Source organism: Coffea eugenioides, chromosome 1 (assembly GCF_003713205.1).
Source record: "Coffea eugenioides isolate CCC68of chromosome 1, Ceug_1.0, whole genome shotgun sequence".
Lineage (NCBI taxonomy): Eukaryota > Viridiplantae > Streptophyta > Magnoliopsida > Gentianales > Rubiaceae > Coffea > Coffea eugenioides.
Window position 1 is genome coordinate 46083576 of NC_040035.1, and position 22842 is coordinate 46106417.

At 38.4% G+C, this 22842-nt stretch overlaps 2 protein-coding genes across 2 annotated transcripts; both read right to left on the reverse strand.

The window, feature by feature from the left end:
- Nucleotides 1-8371: 8371 nt before the first annotated feature.
- On the reverse strand, nucleotides 8372-10012 carry LOC113777878 (protein FANTASTIC FOUR 1-like). Its single transcript, XM_027323102.1, has one exon. The coding sequence runs from the start codon at nucleotides 9678-9680 to the stop codon at nucleotides 8634-8636; it is 1047 nt and encodes a 348-aa protein (XP_027178903.1). The 5' UTR covers nucleotides 9681-10012; the 3' UTR covers nucleotides 8372-8633.
- A 2694-nt stretch (nucleotides 10013-12706) lies between these two features.
- Nucleotides 12707-21864, reverse strand: LOC113763487 (probable transmembrane GTPase FZO-like, chloroplastic). The gene is made up of 11 exons (XM_027307351.1): nucleotides 21212-21864; nucleotides 20194-20750; nucleotides 20014-20082; nucleotides 18080-18277; nucleotides 17177-17308; nucleotides 16265-16351; nucleotides 15695-16132; nucleotides 15408-15575; nucleotides 14041-14268; nucleotides 13550-13665; nucleotides 12707-13100 (listed from the first exon to the last, which is right to left on the reverse strand). Exons 1-11 carry the CDS (start codon nucleotides 21729-21731, stop codon nucleotides 12821-12823), a joined length of 2793 nt encoding a protein of 930 aa, XP_027163152.1. The 5' UTR covers nucleotides 21732-21864; the 3' UTR covers nucleotides 12707-12820.
- Nucleotides 21865-22842: the final 978 nt, after the last annotated feature.

Sequence of the window (22842 nt, forward strand, 5' to 3'; positions counted from 1 at the left end):
TTACATGGGAGGTTGGCGCATTCAATTCAGTAATTCGTCCATTCAGAATATATACGTGAGTGCTTTGGCGCTGCTGGTACGTCCAAAATTCAAGTTAGTCGGGTGGGATTCATGATTGTGAATGATGAAGAACAAAACTCATCTGGGCAAATATTGTCAACCTTCAGTCTCTGTTTCTTTCTACGTGTCACGCACACACAGACGCAGAGTAAGAGAGAGAGCAGCCCAGCAGAGCTGCGGAGAAGAGAGCCAATGGCACGACGAAAGCTGCAGACGCTACTAGGTCCATCCTAGCTTGTTACTCTAGATCTGTTGGCTGCAGTTGCCCTAAATATTCTGGAGCTGTCCAAGATATCATCTGCATGACAAAATTAATGGTCCATGCATGTGAAGAGGAAGCGATGTTGACAGATGGAAATTCCAAATACATCCAACTTTATGGATTTCATTATTAGTTCTATTCAATCACATTTGCTGTGTATGTGTATATGAATGTGGGAGCATTATTTTAGTGAATTGTTTCTGACGAATCTGTGATGAGTTTATGTTATAACACACGTACATGAAATTTTACGTGCATGGAGAGACGGCCTAAAGGCCTCTTATTTACCAATTAGATTTTTGTTTTTTGGGGGTTCGTTTGCTACTTTGTTATTCTAGCTGTTGCTTAATCGCCCAATTATTATAGAGGAGTCCCCGTCAAAATATTTTTCTCTAATCTCTTAATTTTAGTCAGAAATTTGCAGCTTTTCTCCGTAGTTCTAAGAAAAGCGTCACATGCTAGAAGACAAGAGAGTTCATAAAAACTCAGCAGCGTCGTTTAGATCCCCAAAATCCATATGCTCACAGAAATGGGTCCCTTCTATATCACGGATGATCCTCTAACAGGTAACGTCAGGATATATGTCGGGCTCCAGAGGAAAGAAGAAATGATGAAAATACTAGAGAAAAAGCAACGTTGGTTTTTCACGACCACAAGAACCGGATTGGATGGCAACATTAGTGATTGTTAGATGAATATATATATGATTCAGCAACAATATGGCACTTGTCTAGGATCAGGCGTACCTGAAAACGAATGTTTTATTATCCGTTTCATTTTAGTAGCTCATCCCCTCCCCTTTCTAGTTCCAGCATAATATCCTGGTACAGATTTTCATGCACTAAACCTCTTCGCCAGTCCATGGGATCAACAAGTCCCGCAATTAGTTTTCAGCGTCAAACCATATGATATTCTTATTAAATGCTACGTAGTATGTATCATTCTCAAAGTAAATAGAGAATGTGAAGTCAATCATCATCTTGATGATATGTGTACATTTGAGGACGGAATGTAGAAGACGACCGGAAAAAAACAAACGAAAAAAAGGAAAAAGAGTGCGCCAGCGCAATTTAGCTAAAAACCACCACCATGCATGCAAACAAGAAGTTGCTGCTATACGGCGATAAGCATCAAAGACTCTGGTGGCCTTGGCAAGAAAGCCAGTTATGTCATATGGGCCCTTTCCTCGGATGCTCTGGTCCTTATGTTTATTCTGAATTTTGCATGCTAAACTTATATTGACGTCTGATAATCAATATAAGGTTGTAAGACGCCCGTTTATGTCACAAGTTGGTAAGTGGTATTCGTATCTATCTCATGCAATCAATAATATTCAGTAGCATACAAAAAATCAAAAGTCAATACAATTTCTGGTTTGAATTTCTACATCATCAATTTGATTTTGGGGAGTGCGAATCGATGCTCCATGGTCAGGAAAAACGTTTTCTTGATACCACACGATGGATGGTTTAATACTTGAATAACAAAAAGGAAAAAAAAAATCAGGATTAGGTTGATGATATGCTGACACGGAAGAAAATATATGGGAAAAGGATGGATGTCCAACGTTTGAGGAAGAAGCTAAATATTGTAACCAAAAAAAAAAAAGGGGGGGGGGGGGGGGGACCGGAAGAGCCTATCAAATACATGTGGAGAAGAAAATGAAGCTAAACAGGTAGGACAAAGTGGGCATCACGAGATCGCAAAACCACTGTAGAAATGGTAGCAGTAGGATTTGATTCCGCTGGACGAGGCCACCTGCAGACCACTTCCTTGCAATTTAATTGGGACCGTTTAAGGGAATGTTAGAAAGTCTGTATTCATGATATGCGGCGCGATTCATATCGGGCTGGTTATAAGGGATACACACTATTAGGGATGGCAACGGGGCGGGGTTGGGGCGGGGGACCCCTCCCCCGTCCCCCGCCCCGTTGCCTATTAGTTCCCCCCGCCCCGTCCCCCGCCTCTCCCCCCCGCCCCGCCCCGCCTTGCCCCGCTTCCCCCGCGGGTGCCCCCGCGGGGTTAATAAAATTTTATTATATAATTTTATTATAATTAAATTTTAATAAATAATCAAGTACTAAAATATCAACACATCACCAAATTATTATTCATTGTAATTTTACAATTGAAACTCATAAAAACAATCAAACATAAGTTATTTGAATACAATCCAATATGATGAAATAAATATAACTAAAATAGTCAAGTTTTCACTTTTAGTACAAATGCAATCACTAATTCATTATTGTGTTTGTGCTTTTTTTTGAGAAAAAAGTGTTATTCTATTAAGTGTAATTAGAAATTTAGTATAAATGTATTAGTAAATTTAGTATAACTAATTAATAAATTCTATTAGTAGACATGTAGAATTATTCATATAATTGATAATATCAATTATATTACATAAACTAATATACATTATATAATACATCTAACTAATAATATCATTATCATAAGTTTATAACTAATTAACTTACATATTATATTATATATATATATATTTTTTTTTTTTTGCGGGTGGCGGGGCGGGGGATGGGGCGGGGGTATACTCCCCCCCCCCCGCCCCGTTTCTAAGCGGGGGGAAAAAATTCCCCCCGCCCCCGCCCCAACCCCCGCGGGCACCCGCCCCCATTGCCATCCCTACACACTGTCCACGCAAGGAAAGGGACGGGCGGGCGTTGGTGATTTTGACCCTGGAGATGTCGACAAGGGATGGCGTCACAATTCACGAGGAGACCAAAGGCAAATATCGGGTCCTTGAACTATTCTATGAAACCAATTATCTCACACGTGTCTTTTTTGGTGGGACGAAAGGTTAAAATTTCAAATCTCGCCTTCCAATTAAAAGTTCATGTGATTTCTCTTAAATTTAAATGAGTGCTTTTTGCATTCTTATAATCTGATGGTGGTTTAATTCTATTGATTTCCTGTGATCCTGTTGGATCATCCTCAAGCATAATTTAAAATAGAAGTTGATGTAGATAGTGATAATAGATAAAAAAATAAAAAAAAAAAAAACTGTTCTATGACCCTCGTAATTGAAAGGTACTCATAATAAGCGTAGGTTTTGTTCCAATTTGTTTTCGTGTAATGCGAGTTTGTTTATGTCCATGGTCGGGCGGACAAGACTCAAATGGGGTTTCCTTTTGTGTAGGATGGATTGGACTTCATTTAGATTAGACGGTTCCAAGAACTTGCCAAGACCCAACAAAAACCACCCTTTTTCCTGGCATTTTACCTTTTTTTTTTGTCAATAGATATCATTTACTCTATTTCTAATCTAACTTATTTTAGGAGAGGTCCAACTGAGTCAATAAAGGAATTGACGGAGTTTGAACTGTCATTGAATGAAATTGGTGCACCATGCACTCATATAGATTTGGAGAAGCCAAATAATTACAAAGTGATGAGAGATAAGATTTGAACTTTCGCCCTACCCTCGGTGAGACTAATTCGGATTTGGTCCAAAGAGCGGCCGCAAGGCGCAAAGTCCAGCTCTTACCCCCGGGGTGAAGGTCTATCCTAGAGCTTTTCAAGGCATCACGTGCAGGAATTGAACTTAGAGCATCCACAATGGATTACACTTTGTGGAGTGTAATCCACATGCCACGTCAGCATTCCACTTTCTCCTCTTTTATTACACTTTCACTCACAATGGATTACACTCCACAAGGTGTAATAGCATGGGTCCACAATTAATCAAATATTTATTTTAATAATGCATAACTCATATCCCATAAATAAATAAAATAATTTTTAAAACTAATTTTGTTATTTTTAAAAAATAAAGTATTAACTTTCGTTAAATTTTGTACATTTTGAATTTTTTTATTTTCTAAAAATGATATTATTAATTTTTAAGTTTGAATAATATATCTTTTTCTATGTTTCAAAAATAATATATTGTTATTTTTTTTAAAATAATTATGTAGGAAATTAAACAAATATTTGATACTTCAAATGCGAAGATATCATAATAATCCATACTTAATTAATAATTCGGAATGTAATTAGTTGAACTCCATAACATAATATTACATAAGGGGGTTTTGATTTTGTGAGGATGATGAATTTTCTATATTTGGAGCATTTAACATATTTGTAAAACTACTCCAATTTTCATCCATAATCACAAAAAATGAATTAAATGAGTGAGAGAGTAGAAGTGTGTGAGAGAATAAAAGAAATAATAGAGTAGAATATTGGGATATGTTTTAGTAAAAAGTGTTGTGTATTTATATAGAATTCTAAAAAATAATGCCGTTGGAAATAATAGTGCCGTTGGAATGTTAAATTCAATCGGAAGAAAATTGTGCCGTTGGAATGTTATATTACCGTTGCCATGGGAAGAAAAATCAACGGATTAATCCGCATGACACGGCTCCAATGGGGAGCCGTGTCATGGAGGGGTGTAATGGGGAGCCATTACACCCCCATTGGAGATGCTCTTACAACCTCTCGTTGGCATTAGTAACCTACTTACTAGTTGTTCCAAGCACATGGGCTGCATTTTACCCTTTCGAAGAAGAAGAGAATACTAGAATAGGCGAACACCGGACCAAACCCCCAGTTGGATTGGGCAGGAATAACGGGACGAAAGGGATTCCAAATTGATTAGTGCCGCTTACACGGTGATGGCGCCCACACTCCACTTACGATATCACACCCTTGGCTATTGCTAATTTCATTTGGAAAAGGGCATCATCCTCAATAATATGTTGGTTAATGAGTAAATTGAGAAATTACGGACATTAATTGCGCGTGCCATTTTTGCTAATGCCATATTTGAAACTTACTACGTACTACTTACTACGTACTTCTTTCCTCTTTTAGCTTTGCTGTTAACCACATATAGGAGTACAATACAAGGCATTTAATTTATCTACAAGATGCCACTGGAGAAGTACAATTAGAAGCTGTTATTACTCGCTCGATATTGTCTTCGGCGCTATACATACATACGTATATACATTCATATATTGTCAAAACATCTAAATATCAATATTGTTAGCTCCTACTAATTAAATTCACATTCCACTTCTGTGCAAGTGATAGTTGTGGAAATCTAGTCCTACCAAGAATGCCACGAAGTACATATCTATAAGAGAGGGATGTAAGTCATACTGAGGGTATATATAATTATAAACTTTCCACTTTGAAGAAACCTGACAGTCAGATAGATTTAAGGCACCTCGTCTAAAGAGTGTTTTACGTGAAACCCCTGTAAATAACACACGGGATTCTCAGGGCCACTTTTTTCTTGATAATACAGTGCCACTTCAATATTTATGCCAAATGTCCTATTTATTTAATTTGTCATGTGCTGTTTATTTAAATTTCTTCTATCATCACGTGATAAGTGAGATTGACACCGGATTTGGCACCGAATAGTGGCATAGAGGATCCCAACTGTGGAAATAAGGACTAAGCTGCGGGATCATTGGACCGTAACGGCTCACTTCCAGCTGCCTTGTGAATAGACTAGGGGAAAGGTTGCTCGCACGAAAGTGCCGTGGCACGTATACAAGATGCATATGCTCATCAACCAACCATGCAATTGCCTTGTGAATGCAGCACAAATTGTATATTAATGTTTGCAACTGATAATGAAGTACGTTTTTTTTTTTTTTTCAAAAGGGCAGAGCCAAAGCTGAACTGTGCCAAGTTTTTTTTTTCTTTTTGAGATAATTATGGTGAAGAAACCAATGTTTTAAAAACCGGACCGTTAATTGAACCGGTGAAGTGAAAGGGTCGAGGTTCAACTCCGGTTCAATGAATTTTTTAAAAAATAATTTATATAAATATATATATGCACAAAATAAGACATGTAATGGACTAATTTAATACTTTATATGATGAAAAGTTTACTATTTTTTAATAACTTGGATTTTTAAAAATAAATTTTTTAAATTATAAGTTAAAACAAATAAATTTCATCTCAATTTCAATTATATCTAAATCCAACCCAAAAATATCACAATATTTTGAAATTATACAAAATTCACGTCTATGAGAATTTAGACATTGTGAACTTAAATTTTAATTTACGTTTTGGGATTTAGAGATTGCAATTTAAAAAAGGAAGTTTGGAGTTCGAAGGAAGTCAAGAGAATCGAAAATAGAAATGTAAACTTGATAAGAAACAAAAAATGAGATAAAAGTGAGTGGTTGTGGCATTAAATAATTTGGGTTAAAGAAAAATAATTCTTTTTTAACTTTTTTCAATTTAATGGACAAAAACAAAATTAAAAGATGGAAGAAAACATCAATAAATTAAAAATAAAGAGGTTTGATTAAAAAGGGAGTGATAAAAGAAAAGAGGATAGAGAGAGAGAGAGAGAGAGTTGAAGATTAAAAAGAAAGAGCCATGAGAGGATGAGATTTTGTAAGAAAAATGGAAAAAAAGAAATATGAGTGTTTGTTTTATATAAATAAGTTATCAAAAAAAACTAATAAGATGTGATGGTGCAACGGTTATACATTGGTCTTCTATTACAAAGGTCTTGAGTTCGAATCTTGATAGCTGCATTTTGCAAAACTTTAAAAAAAAAAAAAAAAAAAAAAAAGAGGGGAAAGTTGAAAACCGGAAACCATCGGTTCAATCCGGTTCGGTGGTTTTTACGATTCAACCGATTTTCTGACAAAGTCAATTATGACATAGAATCGGGCCGGGTTCGCGGTCGGGCCGGCCGGTCCGATCCGGTTTTCAAAAACATTAGAAGAAACTAAAGGGTATGGTTGATGGCCCAGGTTTTTCAGAAGCACGTGATGCATTTAGCAAAGAGACACAATAATGTGCATGCATGTTGGCGTTCTGTACTTAATTGCATGTCTTTCTAGTGTCCATCGCATTCTTTTCCACAAGAAACGGTAGTGTATGGAAGGCCAAACTCCACGCTGGGCTATTGCCCTCCTCTTTTAAGGAATGCAAGACCAACTTGCTCTCCTGGTCCATACCATTTGCCCCATTTCCCACAACTTAAACAACCTTCCAACCTAGTACTCCCTTCATTCTTTTAGGACCACCCACAACGATCATATGATCATGTAATCTCAATCGTAAGATGCCCTGTGATTTGTCGAAAACCCCCCGGTTGGTTGGCTGGATTACACAAAAACTGGGACAAACATAAGCCAAATTCATTAAGTGCACTGATCGGACGTGGAGTAGTGCTTGCTTTCTGAACCAACTTGTTAGAACATGTAGAATCTTGAACGAGGAGAGCACATGGACTCAAGCTTTGTTTCAGCTGCAGTGATGTCAGGTTGGTCCATCCATCCATGGGAATGGAGCGGGCTGTTGCTCTACTCTTAAGAGGGTCCTACGCCCGTTGCTGGTGCAATTTTGTGGGACTGGGGCTGTTAGGTTGGGTTGCCGTACAATACATGTGAAAGTGTGAATTTTCTTTTATACAATCACTTTGTGTCCGGCTGATGTGAATTTCCTTGCCTACAATCACTTTGTATGGTTGTACCAAATAAATGTGAAGTATACACCAACTTCTTCTTGAATATAGTAATAAGGTAACGTGATTTCGCATCAAACAGTATACTAGAAATAAGTACTGCAATAATCCCACAGAACTGGACCAAATCATAACTGGCACCGGCCCTCTCCCAATTTTGTGATGCTTAGATACGTAAACCAGCCGTACGTCCACCATCCAAACTTGCTTGCCACTTTTAATTAAGCAGCTTATGCGTACAATTTGATTAATGTCGGGAATGCCGTACTACTACTCCTACTAGTGCTGCTGCTATTACTACTATCAAACCTTGATTATATTCTGTTACTGAAACCAGTGGATCTTTGACACCTCAAAGAATAAATATCTCGTGTTTAATCATAAGGCTTAAAGTCTTCTGTACGACCTCAATGATTAGCATGATCGAGACGTGCCTCTACCCGTGCTAGTTTAACAACTGATTGCAATAAGGCCCCAGTACTCCCCTGGATTTCAACTAACATCTTACAGGTCTTTAACTAACTTCAGTTTTGATCTTGAGAACAAATTTATAGCAGTAACTAGCAAAGATGACTTGAGCTAGTCCAAAAAAAAAGAGCACCTTGCAAGAACAGAGCAGATTCCCCTGCAGTGCAGAATAATGGTGGATAGCAGGATGGAGACGTACGTCCTATAGTAACAATAACAACTGCCGGGGGGTTTACAACTTACAAGAGACAGACACAGGAGAGCAATATGTACATCCTATTCAATAATAATAGAAGAGTGATATATTATGCAATAGTAGTAAGTTTGTAGCATTATCCTGGCCCTGAGGTCCAAAAGATGGCTTTTACGAGCTTTCAGGAAGTGGTCACCAAATACGGCTCCCAAGTTGACATCTCGCCGTTCCTAGTCATCGCTCCTCCTTCTTTGCACCTGCTAAGTCTTGCCAACTCTCCAACCCCCACACCCTCATATACCACATTTTCACCGTTCACATCCGATTCATCTTCCCACTGGCCAGCACGTTCGTTAGCATCATCCTCTGCAGCATCTTCAATTTCAACCTCTTCTTCGTCATTATCAGTTTCCTTTTCTGGTTCATCTTCTTCGTTGTGTTGCATGTTGTACGCATTTTCTCCGTACTCATCCACCAAGTCATGAAAGTCGTCAGAGCCCGTGAAGCCACCTCTCATCAAGGAAAGCCTAAGCCTGCCATTGGCACGTTCAGCTTTGAAGTAAGAGCTGCAAGAAGAAACACTTACAGCTTCCAACACCAGACGTCCACCTTCGCGGTGAGTCCTCATATGGACACCGCCTGAGCCGCCAATAGAAGTCAGGGGAGGAGGAAAACCAACACTGGGGTACCTTTTTTTGGTGAATTCTCGTGACCTTGATCGGTGCATGCCTTGGACATTCCTCCGCCTGGAATCCAGTGAAGGGGAAGGGAAGTCATCTATGCTTTGGTCAATGCTGCTTCCCGTTTCGCTCCCTAAATTTTCGGTGCACATTTCCAAGCTTTTTGTGCTTAATCCGGATGAGGAGCGCTTGACGAGAGGGTGGACGTAGACTTGCTGTTCTGCCTCGCTCACTTGCATGCGATTCTGACTGGTTCTGGTGAGTGCCTGGATGGAGCTCCAGAGCGAGTCACTGTTCCTTTTGCTCTCAACCGAATCACAGTAGCAGTATTTGCGTTGGATGAGGGTGCTCTTGTCATTCTCATTGGGAATAATCATCTCATTTTGTTCCTGTTGTGGTTGCGGAGGCGCGTTTTTTGGCTTTTGACTCCATGGATTGGACTGGGAAGAGTTGTGTATTGGTGGAGCCAAATTCTGAATTAAGACACGTGGTTCCGCGAGTCCAGGCTCAATACATGACTGCAACCCTTGACACACGCTTGAAGACATGCTGTTGCTGTTGTCCGAGGATAAGGTGTGACGGGAAAAACAGCAGAAAAAACAGGGGAAGAACAGGGGTGGTGTTAAGCTATGTGATAGTGCATTATTCCTAAAGCTGTGTAGATCATATGCTTATTATGGTAGTGCCTCTCGGAAACAAGGTTCAAAACAAACCCACGCTCTATATTTTGAGATGAAATTCGGATTTCAAGGTAGAAGGAGGTGCATAGTTGAAGTCTTGGAAGGAAAAAAAAAAAAAAAGAACAAAAGAAGAAGGGATAGTAAAGAAAGCAGAGAGCGTGAAAGAGAAGTGAAAGGAGAGGGGGTGAATTTATAGGGGTTCCCCAAAGGTTTCTTCCGAAAGAGGAAGGGGGGCCAACTTCACATAAAGCTTTTACTCTGCCCAAACAAAAAGGAAAAGAAACTAGCGGAATAGGTTATCGGAAGGCTACTGGCTCAGTTGGTACTATTTCGTCCTTGCTCAGCATGTCAACTACAGGAGCAGGGGGACGCCCATTGACCTGGTTGTTTGGCTTGAGAATTTCATCAAAAATCTAAACTTTACGTGCTTTCCGCAGCATATTATCTTACCATCCAAAACTGAGCCAACAAGGGGGCAAAGAATTTGGAAAAAAAAAAAAGGGTCCATCGACAGGTTTCCTCTGTGATATTTTTATTGAAAGAGATTTCCTGTCCTGCCTTTTTTTTTTTTTTTTCTCATTCTCATGGGAGTATCTTTCCATCCCACTCCCACTCTCACAAGCTTTATCCCAGCACTCAACTCAATACCTATTTTCACTTCGAGTGATTAGAATGTCTCGAGGTGAGGGGTTCAATCCCTGCCTCCCACAAATTTGTCACAATTTGTGGCGGTCTTAATTGACCTTCATCGATGGAGTCTGTACTCACATCGAACCTCTTCCCCTTCCCCTTAGACTATGCTAGATTAGGTTATAGGACATCTATCGTTTCGACAAAAAAAAAAAAAAAAGATTAGAATGTCTGGAGAAATTTTGAGCATTGAACTGAATAAACTGAAATTCTCGTCGTACGTAGGACCACTTGAACCTCCATCAAAATATGCTTTTTGTGGTTGTAGGACCACTCCCCCCACTTGGAACTTGGAAGTCTTGAGCCTCCATCAAAATATATGCACCTCCACTTGTGACGTTGTATTTGTAGTGAATTTCAGTTTCATAACATCCCAAAAATACAGTCTACTATTCGGGCTTTGCTTTCAGCGATGCAAAAGACCAAAGAAGCCATTAGTATAATTGTTAGTTATGGAAGGTAATGATGCGGTTAGTTATGGCATTACTTTTAAGAGGAAATACGATTTATCTTTTGCACTCGGCTCCGGTCTGGTGGGCTAAGGAATCAAATTGGCTTTACGCTTTTTCCTTTTTGGGATAATATCAGAACGGCCGTTGCAGTTTTCGTCGACAACATCTTTTGTCTCCTTTTTTACATAAATTTTCACATAAAAATTTTTTTTGTAAGGCCTGTAAGGGTATTCTAGGAATAAAATTGTATGGACATGGGCTGAGATTGTTGCATTGAGATTAAAAAAAATCAACGTAATTTGTGTTACTTGAAACTTCAACTCATGGATTGAAAGAAAGATCAACGCTTCAAGAAACATGGGATCATTTTGAAGGGTCGTCCCAGGTTTAACTCACGATGGGTTGCTCGACATCTAAGCCCCCTAGGTACTAGCCACTAGACAAATTACATGGAATTAATCCTTTCGTCACGGTGGGAGGCCGAGGCCCGGGGCCGGGGCCGGAGCCGGGGCCGGGAATTTGTGCTTTCCAAATTACAGTTGTTGGCAGAGAGACGCTTGCTTGGTAGATGGACCTTGACTGGATCGAGACGTGCGGGCATAAATATTAATAATATTTGAGAGCACCACCTCTTTTCTTTTCTGGATTGGTAGCGTGTCATGCCAACGTTTGTGTCTATACCGCGAATCAGTAGGCATTAATTAGCTCACAACAATTTTGCATCTTCTTGTTGCAAAAACATGTGTTATTTCCCTTGTTTTCAAAGAGAACAGCAGATTGCTGGCGTTGCCTTGCTACTCTGCTCTCGAGCAGACAGCAGCTTTAGTACCTTTTTAACATGCACGTTGTTGCAGCAATTATGTTCTTCGACATTGTCATCAACGAGCGTTTGTTTTCTGCAGGTGAGGTGATATAACAAATCAAATCTCGGACCTTTTCCAAGCTGATTGTTGCAGTGAAGCTGCGTAAAAAAATAAAAATAAGAATCTACATGTACGAAATCCATGCATTGGGGCTAAGCTTGGAATCATGAAATCCGCTGCGCAGTAAATCTCAAGTAGGAAGGAAATGAACAACCTTCAATGGTCTGAAAATGACGATTCAAGTTTTGTGTGAGGATTGCGTGGAATAGGAAGAAAGGCGAAGAGGGAGCATGGATGTTTATGCCTCTCTTGTTACTTTTTGACCATTTCAGTGCCATCCTTTTTTTGGCTCCAAGCTTCACTGCTCTATTTGTCTGAGAAAGATCATAAAGGCAGTGGTTAATTTATGCAGGACATGCAGAGGCTCAAATTCTTGATCCGCACGTAACCCCAGCAGCACACTCCTCCGACAAACCATGATTAATGTCAAGAGACCTATCCCTCTATAGGAATTTGAACTCAACTAATTGACATCATTGCCAATCCCTGCCCTCAGTGCAATCACATACGTGATGATTAAAGGTATTATTACTATCATGGCTGGCATTGACATTCTTACCAGTTTGTCCCCGCAATAGTCAGTCAAATACTCGATGCTTAACGACAATCCCGCTTGAAAATTTTCCAACGCAGTAATACATACATGGTGCAGAGTGGCACACAAGGAACACGGTATCCGCTAGTTTGCTTGTAAAATCAGGGTCGACTGAGGAACACAGGACAGATGGTGGTTGTGGTTCTAATTTGATCTGCGGTTAGGGCCATCAAAACTGCCATAAATGATGTTCTTCCGCTAACAAGAACAAACGAAATTCATCAAGTTCTGTCCTTCAGAAAATGCGAATTTGCAATTGCAACTGCTTGCACACAGCCGCATCACTTCTGAGAAAAAAAAATACCAACCATTCAAGAACAAAAATTAATTCAAAGTTCCCGAGTATCATCATACATGGAGATTTTCAATCTCAATTCTTAATGTCTGAAGTTTTTTCTCAATCTGTATTAACTCGTCCGAAGTGCCAGCGAGTTCGTCCAGTCTATGCTGCATTACATCTTGGTATGGCTCGCCCACAAATCTTACATACTTCTCCAGATTATTAATTGTCTCTAAAAGGTCCTTCTGCATTGCCCCTTCAAGTTCACGAGCTAATGCATCTCCAGCCCTCTTCACTTTATCCACGACCAGTCGCTTGCGTGCGGGAAAGTTGGATATTGCTAACAAGCTAGCACAAAACAAAGCTTTCATCAGGATTAGAGTTGCACTCCGCAAAAGTTTATTGCTGGTAGTGAGGAAGCATAAGCATGCATGCCATATAATATATAAGTCATTTTTGCAGAACCAGAGATATGACTGCCATACTTAGGTTGTCTATCATACATCCCTGAGGATAATATATTATGCCACTATCGGCACTATCTTGACCATTTTTTCAGTTCTCACCGTCCTCCTTTCCACTCTGTCTCTCATGCATTATCATTCCTCACTTTCTGGGAGAGCTGTACCATGGCTAGCTCAATGGATCAGATATTTGCTAATATCTACCTCTATACTAAAACATATACTGATAAAAATAAAAAATAAAAATTAGTCCAGAAGGCTTTAGCTGTGTCAATTTAGTCATAGTTAGCAACACACAGGGCAGTTATGAGCATAACAGATAAGGTGCATCACCCGCCAGCAGAACATAGGCCTAAAGCAAGGAGATCTTCGAGTGTTGTTGGTAGTACGGATGTCAGAAGTGATGCAGATAAACCAGCTGCTCCTAGTCCACCAAAAGTACCCAGGAACTGAAATGATTGCTTGAAAACATTAGCCATTATTTATGTCAAAATCTAACAGTTATATGCATGGAAACTCCTAGTTTCAAGGACAATCAATTTCAAAGATGAACAAAGAACCCTTATGGTGCAAGGGTCCAAAAAAAAAAAAAAAGAAGCAACCAAGTAACTGCAGCAACCCCAAAACTTCTGCATGTAAGACGAATTTACTAAATCTTGCTCATAGAAGTGGCATTGTTTGATTGAAACACCAAAATCACACACAATGGACATTGAAATTGGAAATTTTTAAGGTAACAGTATCAAGTAGCAATGCCATAGGGCAGAATTTATTCTAAGGAAAACAAACATTGTTTATCAACTTAAAGATACAGAATAACTTACCACTTCGCGAATTTCTTGCTCAAACAGTTTGGAAGCAGCAGATGCACTGAAATCTTCCAGCACTTTGACACTCAATTCGCCTCTTTCCCCAAGTAAGTCAGTTTTGTGAAGTTGTACCTGGTGTGGATCAACTAATGAAGACCATCTTTGTGCCAAAGCTTCTTTATAAACTCTTCCTTCACGAGCATTGCTTGACTGTAACCATATCATATATTCCCCAACAATATTCTAAACACGAATTCAATCATGAAGAGTTCAGATTTGCTGATCCCAACTCAGACATGTGATGCAATGACGTCATCATGGATCAGAAGAAGCATAAATAAATTAAGTATGCTGCATTCGTGCAACATCATATACTGAATCACAACACTGATGGGGATTCAATTACATTGACTTGCTAGGAAGTTCCATAAACAGCTTGATTAAAAGATGTAGAAGACAAAACTTGGGACATTTGTTAGGTTAACTTTGACAACCAGCCCTGCTTTAGGAAAATCTAACAGAACCATATGCCTTTTAAGTTTCTTTTTTTCCGTGCAAACTTAATTGATTAACCTTTTCTTCCCCCTACTAAAGGGACAGTTAAAAGGGTTACTTTAATTACTTGTATTATAACGAATTCAGTCAAGACATATAAGTAATCAGCAAAACACAAGTAATATGAGATTTTGCTTATTTTCCAGTAACAAAATATTGATTTTCCCAGGATATAAGAGCCTGGAAACAAGAGAAGAGGTTAGTATTATGCCAATCACAGCAAGCTATTATTTTTGCTATCCATGGCAATTAGCTGCCACTAACTTCAAATATATCTCCTTTTTACCCAGAGCTTAAGGCCAGAGGTTCAAACCCCAACTTTGGAATATATTCACATTCATTCTTTAAGTTTGACTTAATTTAAGGCTCCTATAATACCATTTGTTTGAAACATATATTGTAAATTCTTTACCAGCTCAGAGTTAATTGTACCTAAAGCTCATCAATCTTGTTGAGACCGTACCAGACTAGCTAACTAGACAGCCAAACAAGGAAGTCAGACAAGGCTTGGACCAGGCTAAAATCAAAATACAAGAGAGTCAAGGCCAAGCCAAATCTAGTCCAAATTTTGGTAAAAACTTCCCAAAACCACAGAAAGGCCATAATACACCATGTATAACCCTCATCTTTGACTACACTAGTCAAACATGGAAGAATGACAATTCAGCCAGTGAACCAGATTTAAATATCTTAATGCTCGGCCATGAGTACCCAATACACCGCAAAATCACTTACTTTATAAGGAAAACAAATGGAGTTGGTAATGCATTGAATACAGGAAGTACCACTCAGAGCTAAACTCCAAGTTTAACAGAATGTATACTCACTTTTGCTTGAGAAGCTGCTGGCCCAATGATGTCATTTTGGACAGTGGAGGTCACAGGCATAGGAGCAGAATTCCCTCCCTTGAAAACATATGAGGTCACAATATCAAGATTTGATAACTGCAGAGTTGATTCTAAAAGCTTGATAGCACGTTCTTGTGCAGAATTAACCTGCGTGTTCAAAAAATGCACCACTTTCATAAACAACTCGCAACAGATACAGGAAAATCGAGAAACAAAAGAAAGCAGACAACCAGATTGGAGGTCAGTGCTTAAAGTGGTTCTCTTACCAGAGACAATAATTGTCTCTCCCAAGCAGTGCTCTCACTTTTCATCTTATGTGCATAGTCTTTCACCCCATCAACAATGTTATTCAATGATGCCAAGTCCAGTTTCACTCTCTGGTACTCTTCTCTCACAAGCTTTTGACAAGAAGACAGTAACTGCTCTGCTATCCCAAGCGGTGTTCCAAGCTTAAGCTTTATCCGTTCAATCCCTGTACTTGTTGTACCATCCAAAAAGCTGTACAAGTAATCTTCAAATTCGAAGAAGCTACTGATTTTCCAATGAGAACTTGTCTTGTACAGTTCACCAAGCTCACTAACATTTGAGGCAGCAGATAACTTTGCTTCAAGAGCACAGCGTGCAGACACAGGATATAATGTTATAATTTCAGTATTAAGCAACTTCCGTGCATTTTCTTCTATAAATGAAATAGCTTCCTGAAGCTGCATCGGTAATGTTATTTAGATTAAAAGCATGCCAAGCCCAAAGGTCTGAAACGCCCTTCACAACTTCTGAAACAAGTTAAATCACTTCTTATGAAACTATAATCAATTCAACTGGAATTCATGACCAACCTCACTAGTGTTCTGATAAAGATCGGATTTATTGAGCACAAACACAACCTTTTTCTTCCACTGCTGAGTGTAACGAAGAAAAGTAACCTGATGGGAACCAGAAATTGATACAAACTAATCAACTGATAAAAAAAAAAAAGAAGTGAGAAAGAAAAAGAACCAACAGAATGCAATAGAGGTATAATTCTTGAAATGGAGATGAAGACACAGTATTCTTAAGGGTTATAATCGCATATCATGTATGACTAATTAGTTAGGAAGTACTAACTGAGCCAGAGTGTACAGAAGTAAAGCCGTGAATCATTTACGACCAATTAGTTAGGAAGTACTAAATGAGGCAAGCAACAGCAGCCTTTACAGACCTATTTTTCTCCATCTATTTCAGTTATATTCTAGCAAAATCTAAAACCATATTTCTAGGATAGCATCAAACATAGAATAAGCAAAACTCCTTGAGCTGTGTACCACCTCAGTCACCTATTGGCTTCACTTGGAAACTGTAAAACCAAAATTTTACTTTCCAGTCAACAAGTATATGTGCCAGAACCTCTGAATAAACACCTCTCCAATAAACAAACAATCAAAACTTGATATATATGTGACAACCGTTTCAGTCAAATCATCAAAGACAACTAAATTATGAAATAAAGGTTAGGTGTAAAAACTTAATGCTTGCAGCAGATATAGAAGTACATCTGCAATGCAATGAAAACTCCTCACAACAGTTCTCAAGGTAACAGGCATGACCAGCCCCTAATGGATTATAAGTAACATCATGATTAAATTGCACAGTATCAACAGCAGCTAAACTTTGAAAATCAATTTTTCAACAAATAAAAAAATATACACCATCCTCTTAACTACAAAACACCAAGCGGAATTCACATTCAAATTAACCATATAGAATCATACCTCACTCTCTGTCAGTGGCCGATCAGCAGACATAACAAACAATATTAAATCTGCACGTGGCACAAATTCCTCAGTAAGCCGCTGTTGCCTTTGAAGTATCACATTTGTTCCAGGAGTATCAACAATAATCATCTGCTTCAAAGATCCATCAATATATATATATATACACGTTGCATTCAGATGTGCACAATTAGGTCCAAAGGGCAGTGGCAGAATAAATTGCAGTACAACAGACAGGAGCCAGGAACATGAAAGATCTTAAGCAGATATGAAACATCCTTTTCTTTCCATGCAAATATTCTAAACCATCATTCATTCAGTCACAATTTGTTCTTCACAGACTACATTTCATGTCTTCTTGATCACTAATTGTATGTTTAATACAGCAAGACAAACAAATTATCTTCATATCAGTCATCACTTTACTATCAAAGACAGTCCTTGCTTAATGCATGCTGCATCTGAGTAATCTGACGACACCATATGACAGAGGCCATAACCTTCATGATTTCATCAAGAAGACAATATTTGTCCGAGAATTACATTATAAAACCGAATCTAGTTACTCTCGGTTGATCTTCTTGCAACAGAAATCATGTCATACTTGTTACAGCATTAGAAAGGGGCAAGAGTTGACCATACTTGTAACCAGTACAGAAGGCATGCTACAACCAACAGTTGCTTTTTCTTGTACATGTAATTAGCAACCTTAACGTAAAAGTTCACAATAAAAAGAAACAAAAACAAAAGATGATAACAATAACAAAAATAGATTGAAAATAATTGAAGTGACAGATGACGTATATAAGAATCAGTTATATATCCACGAAAAAACAGAAATTAAAGCGCGGTTTACAAATTCAACATGCACTTGATCAACAGGAAAACAAAGAAACAACTCACATCTTTGAGGATTGGAGCAGGGAGATAGCACAAAATTTGACCATCTGGATGTCTTTCACAGCGATGTTGGTGATGAACATCTTCTTTAGAATAGCGTAAAAAAGTAATCTCATTGGTGGTAGGAACAACCCCATCTGACAGATATTTTTCTCCTAAAAGAGCATTTATGACTGTTGATTTCCCAGAGTTGAATTCTCCCTAATTAATTCAAGATAAAGAAGATCATGATCAGCATTATCCATAATCTTTTGCCATCACAAAAGAGTTGACAAACATTTTCACATCCCAGACTTTAGCTTTCAAATAATCTTTTTTAAACTGACGACTAAAAGAGAGGAAAGAAGAAAAAGGGATCAATTAAGCCCCATAATTCATCCTCTTCAAGAGCTAGTAAATGACTGGGATAAAAGCATCAAAATGATCAAAAATCAAGTAGAAAGCAGTCACCCAATAAATCAATGCAGGATATGAATGAGAGTTTTGTATTATTTTTCTAGACATGAGATGGCTTAGAAAGATAGACCCAAACTAGATTTCTGCCTTTCATTTTCTCTTTTTGTCCTAAAATAATAGAAAAAGAACAAAGAGAAGGGGAAAAAATCAAAGCTGACACAGAAAAGGAGCATAAAAACGTAGCTCAAAGATTTTCAAGATGGAAATCCTCTGAGTTAAAATTAGTTTATGACCACAACATGAAAGGGTACGATGTTGACAAGCAATGCCCATGCATTACCACCAGACATGAGCAAGTACAATCTTCCAAGAACAGAGGAGAGACTTTAACTTAATGGAAGCAGCTATTCATGTATTTCCCCTTCTGATCCATCATTATTAGTGGTTCAAGATACAGAAGCTTTTTCACATTTCTGTTTTATGGAGAGTTCATGCAATCCCAAAGTATCCCTGGTTACAGGATACAACCTGGGGGCCAGTGTGGTACATGTGTCTGATCTGGTCAGCATCAGTTGGGTACTTTACTAAAGATCGACTATTGGACCTTACTAATCCTAGCAGAGAACTACTTTACAACCCAAGAATTCTTCCTAGACATCTTAGAGGCGTTTAGTTTTCGGCCAATGAAATGCCAAGAGCAAGATACTCACAAAAAGTTTGATATAACAAGGCATTCAGCTATACTAATGAGATACTGTATATGATTTCTTCTACAGCTGTAGTTTAATATACAGATTTGCCCCATATTGAAGTACCCATGTCCAAAATTTTAGTTGTGTGCCGGTATCTTTTATTTAGATTTCGGAACACCTGACAGCTAGATACATAACCATATCTAACTCACACCGGAACATAGTTTCAGATTAATTAACAGCATGATGGAATTTCAAAGATTGTAGAAAAGGTGCTGATTCACACCTTAATTTCCACTCTGTGAAGATTTACACCTTATTTTCCACTTCATGTAGGCTATATGAAAAGAAAGGGGAAAGACAGGAATAGGAAAAAATTGAAGAAAGAAATAAATAAATATCTTGGGACATTCATCTATCAGTTGGGGATACTGCAACAATTCGGGGACTCAATCACCAATAGATCTCTCAGCATGGACATCATAACGCAATGCGTCTCATTGCTTTATATCTACTGTTGATCATGAAGGTATAATACAAGTCAAAGGCATTCAAGAAACTTTCATAGTGAGAATTAATAAACAGAATACAGAGTCAGCAGTGTATGAATTCCAGACACTCAAACTATCTTAAGTAAGATAATGAGTTTTTAGGCAACAGAGAGAAAGTTGTAAATCCAATGAATGGAAAAGAATTTATAGGCTTCAAACAAGGTATTTGCACTCAACAATTAGTTGACACTAAGTCTTAGAGTGGAGTGAATAAAGAAGAAAGAATTAATTAAAATTCAGAGCTAATACCCATGTATATCCTGGTACCAGAATTTGTTGAAGTTCAGCACTCAATTACCACTATGACCAGCAAAAATGGTTCGTCCAGTTGAGAAACTGCATCCATGAGAAGAGACACTTCCTCCATCTGCCATTTCAAGGTCAACACAACTGCAGATTAACAGACGTTGAAAATAATTAAGCTAAAAATAGTTATCAGTGCAGCTGCAGCTGCCAAATATCAAAATTAAAAGATCACCAGTGGTGCAGCTTGTTGGATGACATCTCTTGCATCGAGCAGAAGTGATCTTTCTGTTTCCACCAACTGTCTCTCTCTCTCCTCTAATTTTGCAAAACCAGCCACCCCTACCTTTGGAGAACTACCATTGTCTACATCCAACATATTCATCTCATCAGATTTTTGAACCTTGCCGTCCATTCTCTTGCTAAGTACATATAGACTTTCATATAATTTGTTTGAATCATCACTGCCAAGCAGCTTTAAATCAGGCAATGAAACTACTAATCCACTTGCTCCAGATTTGACTAAATTCAAAGCTTCATGAAATGACTTCTCATCCACAAGTGAATCAACCATGATAAAAGTAGGAATCCTGACACGCTGAAACAAAGATGACACCAGATCCTCCTTATGGGTATCTCCACAAATGGTGTATATAAGAAAGTCGGCACCTTCAGAAGTTGATGCATCTAAAGCAGCACTGGGAGTCTCAACAGTCCTGGCAACCAAAGGAAGAACTACCGATTCAGATTTTGAATCTATCATCGTATTCCTTGCCACTATTGCAGGAAGACCTGTCAGATAGCAGGAAAAATTTACAGACCAACGATCTAAAGAAACTCAAGTTAAGTAGACGATCCTAAACAAGAATAACCAGCAAATGGTTACATATAGAAGATTCATGAAAGCAGAACCTTTTGTTCTTTCTTTTTCATTAGAAAGAAAAAAAAAGGAAAAAAAAGTGTAATTTTTTTCATCAAGGAAAAAAAAAACAGGCGTATTTGGCAATTTAGCAGAAATCAAACGATTAGCCTGATACAGTATAATCTTTTCCAATGATTGTCAACGAACACTAAAGCAACTGAAGAAATTAACTAGTACGGTTTCAACTACTCTATTAATCAATCCAATACATGCAACTTGCATGAGGTAAGTTGAAAAGATACTAGTACTAGCAGTCATCAATCTGAAGTCAAGTAGGGCAATTATATCCAAACGAGAATAGGAAGCAGCAACTAACGAAAAGGAAATGGACCTTGATCAGAAAGCAAAACTCCACTGGCATTGACGGCGGCTGCAATATCAACACGCTCCTCAATAAGCAAGTAAGCTCGGTCCTTGATCACTGACTTCAACACACAAGCAGCCTCGTACAGCAACTTACCACCTCTTGCTCCGCCGCCCCTGAGCACCACGATGCCAACCACCGAACTAGCGATGGCCTTATCAAGAACATCAAGGACGCCCCTTGTTTTATCCTCCTCGAAGACCTCGTGGGAGCTCAAGAGGAGCACCACATTGGGTACTCTAATCTCAGGCCGCTTGTATCCGCCCGGAAATAAAGTTCTGGGCTGCTGCTGGCTAAGAGAGCTCGAAATGAAAGGAAAAGCAGTACTAGTAGTGATGTTTCTCTTCACCGGAGAAGTTAGGGGCAAACTGGAGCCGCGAGTAAGCCAGAGGTGGCTCGGGAGCTTGGGATTACACAAAAACAGGGGATGTGATGGGGGTGGTGGTCGGGAAAGGGTGCTGGGAACGTGAGGTGTTAATGATACCATAGAGAAGGGGAGGTTGCTGGTAGAGAGAGGGGCGTCGGGAGTCGGTGGCGGAGAGGAGAATTGAGTGGTGGAGAGTAATGGTGGGAGGGAAACAAGAAGGAGTTTTCTGAGGCTGAGAGAGCTAAGGTGAGTGGAAAAGCCTTATCATCTTCTGTTTTGGACGCCAATAATGTCTTTTTTGTTGTAGTACTCCTTCCCTAGTTTTGTGTGGTGGAACGGGAAGCTGTTGATTGTTGCTCCTATCGTTTCATCTGGACCCCACCACCGAAAGTTTTTTTTTTTTTTTGGGTCAATCGAAACTTTGTCAATACTATCCTGCACTACACTGTCTTAATACTATCCTGCACTGTCTTAATATAAGGAGGAGACCAAATTGAGTCTAAAGGGACGATGAGAATTGAACCATCATCGGATCAGACAGTATACTCCATGTCTGTCTGAATTTTTTAAGAAGCTATTTAACGTGACAATTGGTGGAAGACGCCTTAAATGGCTTAGTGATGGCCATCAGCCCAAAGGCTAATAGTTCCCCACCATCGAAAGTTTCTTCTCTCAGTTTTTCTACTTTTGTATTTTGTGTGTGTTTGGATTGGAGATTATTTAGAATAATTTTTTGAAAATACTTTTGTTAAAAAATATGTTAATGATACGAGTAGATAAAAATGGACAAATAAACTACAATCTAATACTTATAAAAACTATTTTCTTAAAAATTGATTTTAAAATTTAAACATTAAATATGTGGAGAATTTATGGGAATAAAAATGTGTAGATTGATACTTATTTTGTAATAATGTAAAAGTCTGTGTTTCATAGTTACTCGTACATATACATATATATATGTTTATGTTCGTGCAAATTGCAAAGATTTTATTCCAATTAAAACATGATACGACCAGTTTCAAATAATTCAAATTATGTGTATGTGGCTTATGTTCAAAACTGCTAGTATAATAAAATTATTAAAAATATCGATGCATAAAAAAATAATTCAATAGAAAATCCTCCATCCTCAAAAAAAAAAAATTTGTAAGACAAGTGGCTGGTTGAAAATTGAATTGCATAACTTTTCTTTTTCTTTTAATTTCTATGATTTATTCATTTAATCGGT

What these genes read in the sequence shown, in the direction of transcription:
- LOC113763487 (XM_027307351.1), bottom strand. Translation starts at nt 21,731, where the DNA reads ATGGTATCATTAACACCTCACGTTCCCAGCACCCTTTCCCGACCACCA. An exon ending in AGTTTTGCTTTCTGATCAAG is followed by an intron (nt 20,751 to 21,211) that starts GTCCATTTCCTT and finishes GCTATCTGACAG; the next exon opens with GTCTTCCTGCAATAGTGGCA. An exon ending in AGCAAGAAATTCGCGAAGTG is followed by an intron (nt 13,666 to 14,040) that starts GTAAGTTATTCT and finishes CAATCATTTCAG; the next exon opens with TTCCTGGGTACTTTTGGTGG.
- LOC113777878 (XM_027323102.1), bottom strand. Translation starts at nt 9,680, where the DNA reads ATGTCTTCAAGCGTGTGTCAAGGGTTGCAGTCATGTATTGAGCCTGGA.